We start from the raw sequence: 14,316 nt of genomic DNA on the forward strand, positions 1-14,316 counted from the left end.
TCAGAATTCATGTGAGTTGAGCAGCGCTCAGACCGCACCAACTTGCTGGGTACCCTGTTAAAGGCTCTATTTGTTGACGCTCGGGAGACGCTGGCTATTATCCACTGTCAAGAGGATGTGAACAGGAACCCTAGGAAGGGAAAGCACGGCAGCTTCCTCTCCTGACAGATGCAGAGGTTCCAGGTCCTAGGTCAAAGCCCCATGGCAACAACACGCACTGCAGCACTTATAGTTTTAACAAAAATAGAAGCTTTGACCGGACATCTCCCCATGACTCCTAGAACTCAAAATCCTCAAGTAGGACAAATTATTTCCAACATTTAAAAATACAAGAAATTCCTAGGAGCCAATCTCTTTTGCAGGCCTTGTTTTAAGAACGGGGACTCATGTAATCCTCATTCTGCCATGAGAGTTATCTAATCAATTCTCAAAGAAACTCTCAAGTCATTTAGACCTTGGGTTAGAATGTATATAGACTAAATTCCAAAATACCAAAGAGAAGATTAAGGTTGTAAAGTAGTTAGACACTGGTTTCAATGAGATAGACACTGGTTTCCACGAGAGACTAAACTGTCGCAATTCTGATTTGGGCAGGGGCACACAAGGCTGTCTATGGGAAAAGCCCAAAGCACAGCAGCATTAGGACTACTGAAATCAAGCTCTGCAATGTTTAAAGATTTATCTTTAATTGTTACTGATGTGTATATGTGCACATGCATACTGGTGCCTGTATGGCCCGGAACAGGGTGCTGGATCCCCTAGCGCTGGAGTTACAGGTGGTTGTGAACATCCCAGTGTGGGTGCTGGAAACCGAACAATGGCTTTCTGAAGGGGCAGAACAAGCACTATCAATCACTGTAATGCTGTTTCCACCCAAGCTCTGCAACTCTTACTGCAGTTAAAATTTAAACCAGATCCAAGTAGCCTACCCTCAGTCATTAGAGAAGCTCTCTGAACTGCAGAACAGGCTAAACTCACACCCTCAAGATCCCGACACAATATTCAGTGCAAGAACAGCCAGGTGACAACTTGCTCCTAAAGTCCAGTTCAGCTTGGAAATTCCAATTCCTGTATCTCTTCTCTCTTAATTCATAACCACACCTATTTCCACCAATATAGATTTCTGGATTACATGTAAAGAAAACCCGGGTCAGAATTTTTCTTTTAAAGGCAAATGTTAGTTATCTGAAGAAACTGTTTTCTATTCTTGTGCAGCCCCAACTGACCTGGAACTCACTATGTAGACCAGATGGGCTTCAAACTCATAGTGATCCACCTGCCTCTGCCTCCTGAATGCTGGGATTAAAGGTGTGCGGCACCATGCCTAGCTGTGAAATCTTTAAAAACAAATCAAAACCTTCAAGTAAATAAAAGATGGCCAGATAAGATGAACAACCAAGTCCTTTTATTTTTATTTGATTTCAATGCTGGGGTTTGAGTAAGTAGTCCAGGCTAGACTCTCAATGGTCCTCTTGCTTCAGCCTCCTGAGTGTTGGGACTGCAGGTATGAGTTGCCATGCCCAGTTTACCCGTTCTATTCAAGCTCCCCCACCTCTCCATCTATGTGTCTCTCTTAAATACATCTCTGTATTTATTGGGGTTATGGAAAGGCAAGCAATTTGCCTTCTGGACTCAGTAAAAATGTCTTGTTCACCTATGTTTCCTGTCAGGTATCTAAATGATTTTGGTTTCCCTTAAGCACTCTGAGAGCATTCCTCAACTTTTTCATTTACTCTGAGCTTGAGCTTTCAAATTTACTCTAGAAATATTAATAAAAGTAGTCTTAGGCTCTTAGGACACAGTTGAATAATTTAGGGCAGGCAGTTTGATTTTATTCTTAAGTACAGGCACAGGTTAGTGACATGAAAATTATACAAATGTTAGAAGACAGCCTATCTGTCTCCTCATCTCCGGTCTCGGGATGTAGTAATATGCCTTAAAGCAACGGTTCCTTTCCCATTCCCTCCCATGGAAATGAATCTGAGACTGCTGATCTGAGATGAAATTTAGGCTCCAGATCACCTCCACCCAGGAAAATGCTCAGACCCTGAGCAACAGCAGGCAGAGGTTATAGTAAGAGAAACCTTGCTAAGACGAAGAGCTGGTCTTGCTGGATATTGGTTAAGAACTAGAAGAATCTCAAAGCAATCCCCACCAAAATCACAACACAATTCTTCACAGACCTCAAAAGAATAATATTCAACTTCATAGGGTATAATTATTATCTCAAAATGCCCTTAGTAAAAGGCAAAAGATTTTAACTTCATATGGAAAAACAAATCCCAGGATAGTCAAAACAATCCTGTACAATAAAGGAACTTCCAGAGGCATCACAATCCCTCACTTCAAGTTCTACTATAGAGCTATAGTAATAAAAACAGCTTGGTATTGGCATAAAAATAGACACGAGGATCAATGGAATTGAACAGAAGACCCTGACATTAATCCACACAACTATAAACCCCTGATTTTGACAAAGAAGCCAAAATTGTACAATAGAAAAAAGAAAGCATCTTCAACAACTGGTGCTGACACAACTGGTGCTGACACAAGTGGTGCTGACACGGAGAAGAGTGCAAACAGACCCATAGCTATCCCCATGCACAAACAGACCCATAGCTATCCCCATGCACAAACAAACAGACCCATACCTATCGCCACCCACAAAACTCACGTCCAAGTGGATCAAAGACCTCAACATAAACCCAGTTACACTGAACCCGAAAGAAGGGAAAGTGGGAAGTGGCCTTGAATGCATTGGCACAGGAGACCACTTCCTAAGTATAACCCCAGTAGTACAGACACTGAGAGCAATGATTAATAAATGGGACCTCCTGAAACTGAGAAGCTTCTGTAAAGCAAAGGACACGGTCAGCAAGACAAAACGACAGCCTACAGAATGGGAAAAGATCTTCAATAACCCCAATCTGACAGAGGACTGATCTCCAAAATACACAAAGAACTCAAGAAACCAAACAGCAAAATACCAAATAATCCAATTAAAAAATGGGGTACAGATCTAAACAGAGAATTCGCAACAGAAGAATCTCAAATGACCAAAAGACAATTAAGGAATTGCTCAACATTGTTAGTCATCATGGAACTGCAACTCAAAATGACTCTGAGATATCATCTTATACCTGTCAGAAAGACTAAGATCAAAAATACTGATGACAGCTTATGTTGGAGAGGATGTGGAGTAAGAGGAACACTCCTCCAATGCTGGTGGGAGTTAAAACTTGTATAGCCGCTTTGGAAATCAGTATGGTGGATTCAATCCTCCTCAAGACCCAGCTATACAACTTTTGGGCATATACCCAAAGAATGCTCAAACATACCACAAGGATACTTGCTCAACTATGTTCACAGAAGTAATACTCATAATAATAGCCAGAGCCTGGAAACAACCTAGATGCTCCTCAACTGAAGAAAGGATAAAGAAAATGTGGAACATTTATACAATGGGGTATTACTCAGAGGTAAAGATCAATGACACCATGAAATCTACAGGCAAATGGATGGGACTAGAAAAAAATCATCCTGAGTGAGGTAACTCAGACCCAGAAAGACAAATATGGTATGTGCTCACTCATAAATGGATATTAGATGTAAAGCAAAGGATAAACAGGCTATAATCCACAGCCCCAGAGAAGCTAGCTAACAAGGAGCACCCACATGTCAGCTCCCAACTGTCTATAATCCAACTCCAAGTGATCTGACACCCTCAAACAGGCATACAAGGAAACAAAACAAAACAGAAACAAAATGTCCTCATGCGTGTGTGTTAATTTATGTGCATGTGCCACAGGGTACATATGTGGAGGTTGGAGGACACTTGCAAGAATTTGTTCTAGCCTTCCATTATGTGGGTTCCAGGGATCTAACTTAGGTTTGTCTTGTTTCAAGGACCTTTACTGGATGAACCATTTTGCTGGCTCAAAAAAGAATTTTTAAGAAGGTATAATCAGTCTTCTAAGCAAAGACAGAAATAAAAATCACATTTAAGGCTGAGGCTATGGTTAAATTGGTAGAGTGCTTGGCTCAAATTCACAAAGCCCTGGGTTCAGTTCCCAGCACCACATAAACAGGAAGTGGTGGTGTAAGCCTGTAAACTCAGATGTTCAAGGTAATCTCCAGCTACAAAGAGTGAGAAACTGGCTGAAATATATAAATTCTGCTGTAACTAAAGAAGAATAAAACATTTTAGTCATAAATCCATAAAGGAAGTGAAAACTTAAGAGCAATAACATCTTAAGAGAAAGCACACAGATTGGGCAATAAAACCATAGAATCCTTAGACAGTTAGGAATTAAATCCTTAAATGGTTAGCATTCTGGACTTGTATTACTATACAAGGGTATGGCCATTTAAAAGAGAAGACTGGAAATGGATACACAGATTAATGGAGATGGGTTAGTTTAGGATATAAGAGTTAGCCAGAAATATGCTTAAGCTATTGGCCAAACAGTATTACAAATAATATAGTTTCTGTGTGGTTATTTCAGGGCTGGGCAGCCGGGAACAAACAAGTGGTTCTCCTACAAGAGGTAGGCTACAAAGAAGAGCTCTCTGCACTACCCAATCTAGCAACTATTTTATAAAGAGTAGAGGAATAGAGATGTTTACTTAATTTTAATTTATATAACCACACTGTAAACTGAGGGCTTTTTGGCAGCGGGGCCAGGTGGGATAGAAACTTGCATCTACATCATATGCAGGCTAATGACTAATATGTTAAGCAGTACAACTAAAGAGGATTGAGGCTACAGCTTCACTGTACAACACTGACTTAGTATGTCACAGGTTCCTCAGCTTGATCACCAACACTGCCACCTCCCAAACACAAAGAACAATATGGCAGAAGCTTACAAAGATAGCAACTACCCTTCATAATAAATTTTCCCAATTTAAATAAATAGCAACAGTAAAACCAAAACAAGGGGCTATGGATGCAGCTCAGTGGTAGAATGGTCACCTAGTATGTACAAGGCTCTGCGTCTGAGTCCCAGAAATGGAAGACAAAACAGTTAGGACACTAAGACAAATTAGGAATTTGAGCATTAAATGGATACTTGGCTGTCAAGACATTCTTGGTAATATTTTTAAGATATGAGAATAATTATTGTAGGTGTGTGTGTGTGTGTGTGTGTGTGTGCGCGCGCGCACCAGATACTGATGTTGGGTGTCTTCCTTAATAATTGTTGTGGTGGTTTGAATATTAAATATTCCCAGCTGCTGGTGCAGCTGTGGGAAAGCTGTGGAACTTTTAGGAGGTGGAGTTTTGCTGGAAGAAGTGGGCTACTAGGACTGAACCTTGAGAATGTATGTATGGCCCCTCCTCATTTCCTGTTCACGCTGCTTTCCGATGTAAGTCAGCTTCTTGCTCCTGCCTGCTGCCATGTCCTTCCCAACATGGTGGGCTATATCCTTCAGAAACTATGAGCCAAAGTTTGTGTTTGTCAATATATTTTGTCATGGCAGTGAGAATGTAACTATGACATGTTCCAAATTTTTTTAGACAGGGTCTCACTATATAGTCCTGGCTGATCTGGCACTCTCTTATGAAGAACAGGTTAGCCTTGAGCTCCACCTGCCTCTGTTTCCTGAGTGCTGAGATTAAAGATCAAATCACTCTGCCTGGTTCCAACTTTTTAATACAGGCTCTCTCACTGATTGGCTAGACTGTATTGACAGGATTACCTCCCATCACTGGAATTACTGGTACTTGTTGTCACGCCCAGGTCCTCATGCTTTCTTTGCCCACTAAGCTGTTTTCCTAGCCCTATCACCCTAATGTGGTTCCTTTTTTTTTTTTTTTTTTTTACTTGAAAATAAACCTTTATTGGATCTCCAGTTTGAAATTAATAGAGTTGAAATTCATTCGAGTTTCTATTTGGTCATGTCCTAACACCATTACTCATGATTGCAATGAAGTGCTTCCTCACCATCAAAACAAAATTTTACATTGTTCTAATATACAGCAATGACCATGGAGGATATTTCCATGAGATGTGAGAAAGGGAGGCGAGGAGAGATTAGATAACTGTGAAGCCTCCACAAAATATGCCCTCAGGCTGCTGACTTAAGATTCCTCGCTTTTGACCTGTATACAGAGTCTTTCTTAGAGCCTATAGATGAATGGTGTTAACATATTTCTAGGTAGATTGTGATGCTTAAGGAGTAATATGTAAAATCAACAGTTCTCATATGAAAATCAGTTTTCTAATCTCTCTGGAGGAGATCTAGAGAGGCAATGCTCAAGTGGTCTTCCCCATATGAACACTAGGCAAGGCTAATGCTAACTGGCTCTGAAACCATGTTGTATTTTGTTATTGATTTTTATTGAGCCCTACATATTTCTCTGTTCCCCTCCCTGCCTCTCCCCTACCTACTCTTTTTTTTAAATATAATTTTTTATTGAAAAAATAATTTTTTCCGCCTCCTCCCCGCCTCCCATTTCCCTCCCCGTCTCCCTTTTCCTCCCTCCCCCCTCTCCTCTCCCCCTCCCTCTCCAGTCTGAGGGGCAGTCAGGGTTCCCTGCCCTGTGGAAAGTCCAAAGTCCTCCCGCTCCATCCTGGTCTAGGAAGGTGGACATCCAAACTGGCTAGGCTCCCACAAAGCCAGAACATGAAGTAGGATCAAAACCCAGTGGCATTGTCCTTGGCTTTTGTTTTGTTTTGTTTTGAAGATATATGACAAAATTCACACAGAAGGAATGATACCAATGTCTGGGGTTTGCTTTAGAAAAATGGAGTAGTCTGGAAAGGATGGGGAACCTATATAAGACTTCATTGGTGAAGTACAGGGTATAGAACAGGATGAAGAACTATAAAGACTTCAGAGTAGAGAGAAAATGATTCTTAACCTAGAATTGATACAAAAAGTATTAAACAAGTGTGAAGACAACAGGTGAAACCTTAGGGCAGGAGAAATGGCTCAGCGGTTAAGAGCACTGGCTGTTCTTCCAGAGGCCCTGGGTTCAATTCCCAGCACCCATATAGTGACTCAAAACTGTCTGAAATTCTAGTATATCCAACAACCTCTTCTGGCCTTCATAGGAACCACACCCATGGCACACAGATACACACTCAGGAAAAATACCCATATACGTTAAAAAAAATGGTGTCTCCAAAAATTTATTTCTCTAGTCTCAGGAAGATCTGTTTTATCAAAATGAAAAAAAAAAATAAACCAAGAAAATGAAACTAAAATGCGGAGAGCCTGTGGAGGAGACGAGGGTAGTGCTGTATGGTGTCAGGGGACAGCAGCAGTCTGCACGGAGATAGGCTTTAAAACTTTGGAAGAGACTTCAAGAAAGGCAAGCTGACAAGACCATGGTGGAGAATATCAACTCCATCCATAACACTTTGGACTGAATTGTGCTTAAGAACATAAAAGAAGACATAAATTTTTGATTTCTAAGAACTTTGGTGGGGAAAAAAAATCACAGCTTATTATATGGTTCAACATGACTACATTTTAACAACAGAAAGCACTGACTGAATCAAATTTCAAGGTGACCAGGAAGATGGAATGTGGGAATTAACCCATACTGCTGCTGAGGTTAGAGACACCACGTCCAACCTAAATGATTCTTTAAGTGATACTTACATAACCCTGCTAAAAAGTATCCTGAAAGAATGACGCTATCAATTTTCTCATGCACAGCACCACGAAAAAGGAAGCCATGTAGCCATGGGAACTCTAAGGCATGTCACAACTCCATTGTCTCTGTTCAGGCTCTGACTTGAAGAAGCAGTTACTTGCCAGTGAGTATACTGAGAAAATGTTCCTAAGCAACTAACACATGAAGAATGGAAACAATGACACTGGAGTCAATTAAACACATTTAGAGAAAAATTATTTAGAGACTTGTTAAGGTTTTTGTTTTATTTAAATAGAGGGAATAATCTTTTCTTTTTTAAGGATATAATTATCTGATATAAATAAACTCAAAAGAATTCTGCAGTCAGGCAAATTTTACTTTGTATGCTATTCATAAGCTGGATTTAGAGGCCTTGTGTGTGTGTGTGTGTGTGAGAGAGAGAGAGAGAGAGAGAGAGAGAGAGAGAGAGAGAGAGAGAGAGAGAGAGAGACTTGTTGTGGAGCAAACCTAGAGTTATACACACAGTAGGCAAGAACTCTACCACTGAATTATATCCTCAACCTCATAAAAGCCTTTCAGCCAGCCCTGGAATGGCAGTAAAATGATTCCAGGTTCAGATCTCAACCCAAGATTCATCCTGTATCTGTGGCACAATGGTTGACTTTCTACTTTTAGGAGTAATTGAGGCTGGGGAGACAGCTCAGTCAGTATAGAGCCTACTTTGCAAGCACGAGGACCTGGTTTTGATGGCCAGAAACCATTAAAACACAAACATGCATGGGGTAAAATGCTTTCAATACCAGCAGTGGGAAGACAGGCAAAGACAGGCAGATCCCTAGGGCTCGCTGGTCTCCTAGCTTAGCCTGCTTCATGAGCTCTGGGCCAATGAAAGACTGTGTCCTAAAACAAAGTGTTCTGAGGAAAATGACACCAGGGGTTAACCCCTGATCTACACACACATAGAGGAACAGCAGGCCTGGGAGACGGCTCAGTTGGTAAAGACCTGGTGTATAGGTCTGAGCTTCTGAGTTGGATCCTTAGTAGCCACATAAGAAAGCAACCTATGAGCTGGGCGATGGTGGCGCACGCCTTTAATCCCAGCACTCGGGAGGCAGAGGCAGGCGGATCTCTGTGAGTTCGAGACCAGCTTGGTCTACAGAGCGAGTTCCAGGACAGGCTCCAAAGCCACAGAGAAACCCTGTCTCGAAAAACCAAAAAAAAAAAAAAAAAAAGGAAAAGAAAGAAAGCAACCTATGGTGGCATGTGTTTGTAAGTCAAACACTTTGGAAGCAAAGAAAGTAGATAGCTGGAGCTCATCAGACAACCAGACCAGCTGAATCAAAAGCTCCAAGTGAATCCCATCTCAAAATACAAGGTGGATGCCAACCACTGGCTTCCATATCCACATGCACACATGTATGCATATTATACACACCACGCACAAATACTGGAGAAGAAATGATATATTTTTAAACTTAAACTATTTCATACCATAACAAATGGTAGTTTATTGAACATTTTATTTATTATTTTTTAAAAACACTTTATTTAGATTCATTTTATGCACATCTGTGTGAGGGTGTCAGATCCCCTGGAACTGGAGTGACAGACAGTTGTGAGCTGCCATGTAGGTGCTGGGAATTGAACCTAGGTCCTCTGGAAGAGCAGTCAAGTGCCACTGAGCCATTTCTCCAGCCCTTATTGAACATTTTAATGAAAAACTTTTGTGACAGTACTATAGTAAGTTTGGGCTACTTGGTCTAGTCTTAAGTTAGACTGAACTCTTCTTGTTCACATCAGGAAGAGCAGAACGGAAGCTAAACTCTGCAGTCCCTCACTCGCTCCAGCTTTCTATTCGCCTGTCTCCCAGCAGACATGGATATAGTGTTCAGAGGGGATGAAAGCTTTTCTCTTCAAGGTTTTATCTTTACCACTGACAAGTGACAATTAATAAGAGTCACAATTACGCTATCCCTGAGAGAAAAGGGCCCATGAGGAAAACTTGGAGAATCAGTAGTTGACTAGAGATGGAATTGGGGGTGCGGCGGGTTGTGTTTGCTAGGCAAGTGACAGGCCTTTTACAGACTGCTTTTTATAGCAGCAGGTATGTGAAACAGAACTTACTGAAGAAGATCCACCTTCTTTTAGGAGGGTTCCTATCAGGGATTCAGTAAATTAGAAATGCAAATAGGAAAGTGAATTAACAATTCCTTTGTTTTCTTTTAGGAACCAAACACTTGCCCTAGTTTCTGTGTCCCAATTATTCTTCCATCCTACTTCTGCAGGGGAGCATTCGTGCATGCATGCCGACTGTCCTAGACATCATGCTTGGGGCATAATGGGCCAATGGGAGGTTAGCCTCCAAGAAAAGAGAACAGATGCATATCTGGGTTAGTTACTGAAGACTGTGAGCTGGAAACGCCCTTAACACATTACTTTCCTGGTAGTAACAGCCAATTCTATCTACGGAGTAACTCTAGTTTTCTTCTAGTCTCAGCCAAATTACATTCTGACTCACTTGTCTAAAAAATTCTTACTCAGTGCTAAGAAAAGCAACAGTCAGCCACTGTGGCAACAAAGTAGTCAGAGAACCAGCAGACAATTGTGCTGGTGTCCCACTACTAAAGAATGTTTAGTTTGAAGTAATAATAGCTGGTTTTATCAACAGTAGTCACATCCTACATGGGTATTTCTAGAACACCAAGCAATGTGATCCATCTGTCTGGACTGGAACCTGCATGGCTAATAAATTTTTTTTTCAACATGTTAAATATATTTTAGTCTCATTCAAATACTCTGTCTTTTCAATTTCCAGGCAGGGATATCCTTCATTAAGTCTTAAGTCTGCCACAGCGCATCTTCTTCCTTTTCTCCTTTCCACTGACCAAGTGTAAGCTAATTATCAACATATTTTCCCTTCGGGTGGAAGTCTTCTGTTTTTAAATAATTTATTTTTATTTTATTTGAATTGGTGTTTGCCTGCATGTATGTGTGAGGATGTAAGATCTTGAAGTTCAGACAATTGTTAGCTGCCATGTGGGTACTAGGAATTGAACTCAGGTCCTCTGAAAGAGCAGTGTTCTTAACGGCTGAGCCATCTCTCCAGCCCCAAGGAGTCTTCTTTAAAAAAATACTTATTACTTTCATGTGTATGAGTATTTGCCTGTATTCATCTATGTGTACCATGTGTACCTAGAGCTTGTCTAGGTTTTGAAAGAGTAAGTTTTTATTTTAAAAAATCACTGCCTCTGCTTCTCCTTCACTTTCACAGTTGCCCTGTCACTTTGCCCTGTCACATGTCATCTACCACAATTCTGTGCAGGATAAAAGGAAGCCAAAGTGCCCTCGCCGGATTAAATGTTGATACCATGTTCTTACACCTGCTGAACTGGAAGCTAAATACTCCTCTATACATGGGTATTTTATTATAGCAATGGCAAATGAGCAACTGTAGATCATTTTACACATAAAGGAAAATCAGCAAGATATTAATAAACTGTGAGTAAAGGAAAACTCTGACCTGCAAGTTATTCAGAGGTTCCATCTTCATGACTGGGCCCAAGGTGTTGAGAGGCAGAGAGACATCAATGCTCTGGTTTGGCATCAGTGGAGTATGGATGGCCAAGGGTGTGCTCGGGATGACACCAAAACTAGAGAGAGGAGGAACACTCGGACATCAGTCAAGAGGAGAGGTCACACACCTGTAGGTTTCCATAGCTTAGTCAAGACAACTAAACAGAAGCTCTGCTGACCTGCTCCAACACTGCCTATATTCATACTTTCTGACTATTTTCATTACATGGATTAGAAAGACAGCTGACCTGAGCTAGTGGGAGCTCACGACTCTGGACTGACAGCTAGGGAGCCTGCATGGGACCAACCTAGGCCCACTGCATGCGGGTGACAACTGTGTAGCTTGGTCTGTTTGTGAGGCCCCATAGCAGTGGTATCAGAACCTGTCCCTGGTGTATGAGCTGGCTTTTGGGAACCTATTCCCCAGGCTGGGATGCCTCACTCAGCCTTGATACAGGGGGAGAAATTTGGTCCTGCCTCAACTTGATATGCCATGTTTTGTTACTCCCATGGGAGGCCAGCCCCTTTCTGAATAGAGAAGTAGTAGATGGGGGGGGGGAATAGATGGAGGTGGGGGAAGAGGAAGAGAGAAGGAAGGAGAAACTGCAGTTAGTATGTAAAAGAAATGAAAACTGTAATTTAAAAATAAAAAAATAAATAAAAAGAATAAAAAGAAAAGAGAATGTTCATGGGCAGGAACTATTGCTGATAATGATTCTGAAAGATTCTTTTGTGTATCATGTTGCTGGAGGGACAGCTTTTTTTTTTTTAACTGAAAATAGATTTTTCTCTCATATATTCCAACCAGAGTTTCCCTTCTCTCCACTCCTCCTAGCTCCCCAATACTTTCCCTCTTCCCCAGATTCACCTCCCACCCCCATTTCCCTTCAGAAGGCCTCCAAGGGACAACAGCCAAACACAACAAAATAAGATACAGTAAGACAAAAGTCCTTATATGGAGGTTGGCCAAGGCAACTCAATAGAAGGAAGAGTCCCAAGAGCAGGCGAGGGTCAGAGACACCCCTATTCCTACTGTTACAAGTCTCACAAAACCACCAAGCTAACAACAGCCAATAACATATACACAGAGGACCTGGTGCAGACCCATGCAGGCCCCATGTTTGCCACTTTAGTCCCTGTGAGCCTGACATGAGCTTTGCTTAGTTGACTCAGTGAGCCATGTTCTTTTGGAGGGACAGATTGGATAAGTATCTTTTTATATATATTTTTTCATACATAATCTTTTCAGAAAAAGATTTACGAATCTCCTCTGTGAGTAACCTAGCACATGGGAGGCTAGGACAGGAGGATTACAAGGAATATTCACTTTGTAAAGCAAAATATGAAAATCAATGTCATGTCACTAGCTTAATAACCCAACTGGTCAGTAGAAAGGTAACAACATACTTCTTTTTCTGTTGTTGTTGTTGCAGATGGATGGGTGTCTACTCCCAGTAGCACTGATGAAGGGTAGGTACCTTTTCTTTGCCAGTACTTGTCATTTTCCTGATAGCCATTCTGACTGGATGAGACAGACTCTCAAAAATGGTTTTAATCTACTTTTTCCCTGACGACCAAGGACATTGGGCAGTTTTACATTACCATTTTTTTGCACTATGTTTCTTCTTTAAAGAACTATAATCAGCAGGCACTTGACTCTTCAACAGCAAACCTAGGACGTGAACGTCTTACCTATTCTTGTTGAACTGGATGGCAAAGTCCGTCATGTGCTGCAGAGCTTTGTTAGTGAAGTTCATTTCCATATAGATGTGCCCTTGGCGATGAGTGAACGTGCCCGAGATCTCCAAGCCTTTAGCCTTTACTGCAGGTAGCCAGACCTGATGAGACACAGCACAAAGCCCAGGAAGGAAGATTTACCTCCATGATGTTTCTTTCCCAACATGTAAGGGAAATCCAACCCCTCGGGAAATTATGGCGATTTTTAGATAATAAATGTGAAGGTTGCGTGAAAGGCTTTGAATAAAGCAGTTGTTTTTTTAATTTTGAGATCATGCTCAATTATTTATGAGCCAATTTAAAGTAAAAGTCTATGAGCAATTGGCATTTTTCTATCTTCTGTTCAACTTGGTCATTTTACTGTTTTAAGTTCTGCTGCCAAATGCTTATACAAGTAAAAACCATTCTGATGAGTACCATGCTTCTGTTAGGCTTGAAAAAAGACTCAAAGGGAAGAAATTGAATCTTCTAATGAAAATAGCATGACTGTAATCTTTCAAGACATTTTCAACATTACCAGCACCCTATTAAGGGCAAGGACCATATGTTATGTTATATTTAAATCTATTTCCATTTCTGACAAACAGTTAAAGCCTCAGATGTTACTTAAATGTTTTTTTCTCCATATAATTGGTTATGTATCCTTGGCCCCAGAATCTATAATCATGATTAATGCTACTCAAAAAAGGTAGAAAGTTTATGAGCTGTTATGATCCTAACTAGAGAGTTTATGGGTTGGAAATAATTATAATTTACCCAGCCACATGGAAAAGAGAAAATATAAACATATTTTCATTTATGAGGCTACAAAAATTAGAAAAAAACCAAAACCAAAAAAACAAAACCCCAACAACAACAACAAAAAAAGACCAGCAAAAACCCCGAAAAAAAAAAAAAAAAAAAAACAAAAAAAACAAAACCCCAACAACAACAACAAAAAAAGACCAGCAAAAACCCCGAAAAAAACAAACACCAGTTGATTCCGGGGGTAAAGTAGAATATGGGAGACTTGGTATTCTTTATGATTTGTTGGCAGTAATCTGACACCACCTCAGCAGAGGGTAGATAGGGAAGATCTGCTTTAAAATGTGAAATAATAAATACTCTTACAAAAGCATACCAGGAAACACAAGGATGTTCTCTGCAACATCACAACAAAGAATGAAGGAAGCACCAGGCAATAACATAAATGCTCATCAACAGGAGAATAATTAATATGCTAATTTATCAATCTACTGAGTAGAGCCATTCAACAGAATGTGACAATTATAAAAGGATGTAAAGCAGCAAACTCTGGTGCTAGCATTTTCAAAGGATACAATGTACAGGAATATGCATAGTTTTCCCTTTCTGTTTTGAAAGCATACAAACAAAGTTAATAGTGACTATAATATGAAGAA

General features: G+C 40.6%; 1 protein-coding gene across 2 annotated transcripts in view; it reads right to left on the reverse strand.

The window, feature by feature from the left end:
* The window catches only part of Ap2b1 (adaptor related protein complex 2 subunit beta 1), a 106,353-nt gene that overhangs the window by 27,586 nt on the left and 64,451 nt on the right, over positions 1-14,316 (reverse strand). For both annotated transcript variants that reach the window (XM_050132234.1, XM_050132233.1), the window contains 2 exons: positions 12,872-13,017; positions 11,127-11,256 (listed from right to left, as the gene is read on the reverse strand). In XM_050132234.1, coding sequence (XP_049988191.1) covers positions 11,127-11,256; positions 12,872-13,017 — 276 coding nt within the window. The remainder of the gene's footprint in view (positions 1-11,126; positions 11,257-12,871; positions 13,018-14,316) is intronic.

The sequence above is a fragment of the Alexandromys fortis genome, unplaced genomic scaffold (genome assembly GCF_014885135.2).
Source record: "Alexandromys fortis isolate MF-2015 unplaced genomic scaffold, M_Fortis_MF-2015_v1.1 scaffold_412, whole genome shotgun sequence".
NCBI classification, from domain to species: domain Eukaryota; kingdom Metazoa; phylum Chordata; class Mammalia; order Rodentia; family Cricetidae; genus Alexandromys; species Alexandromys fortis.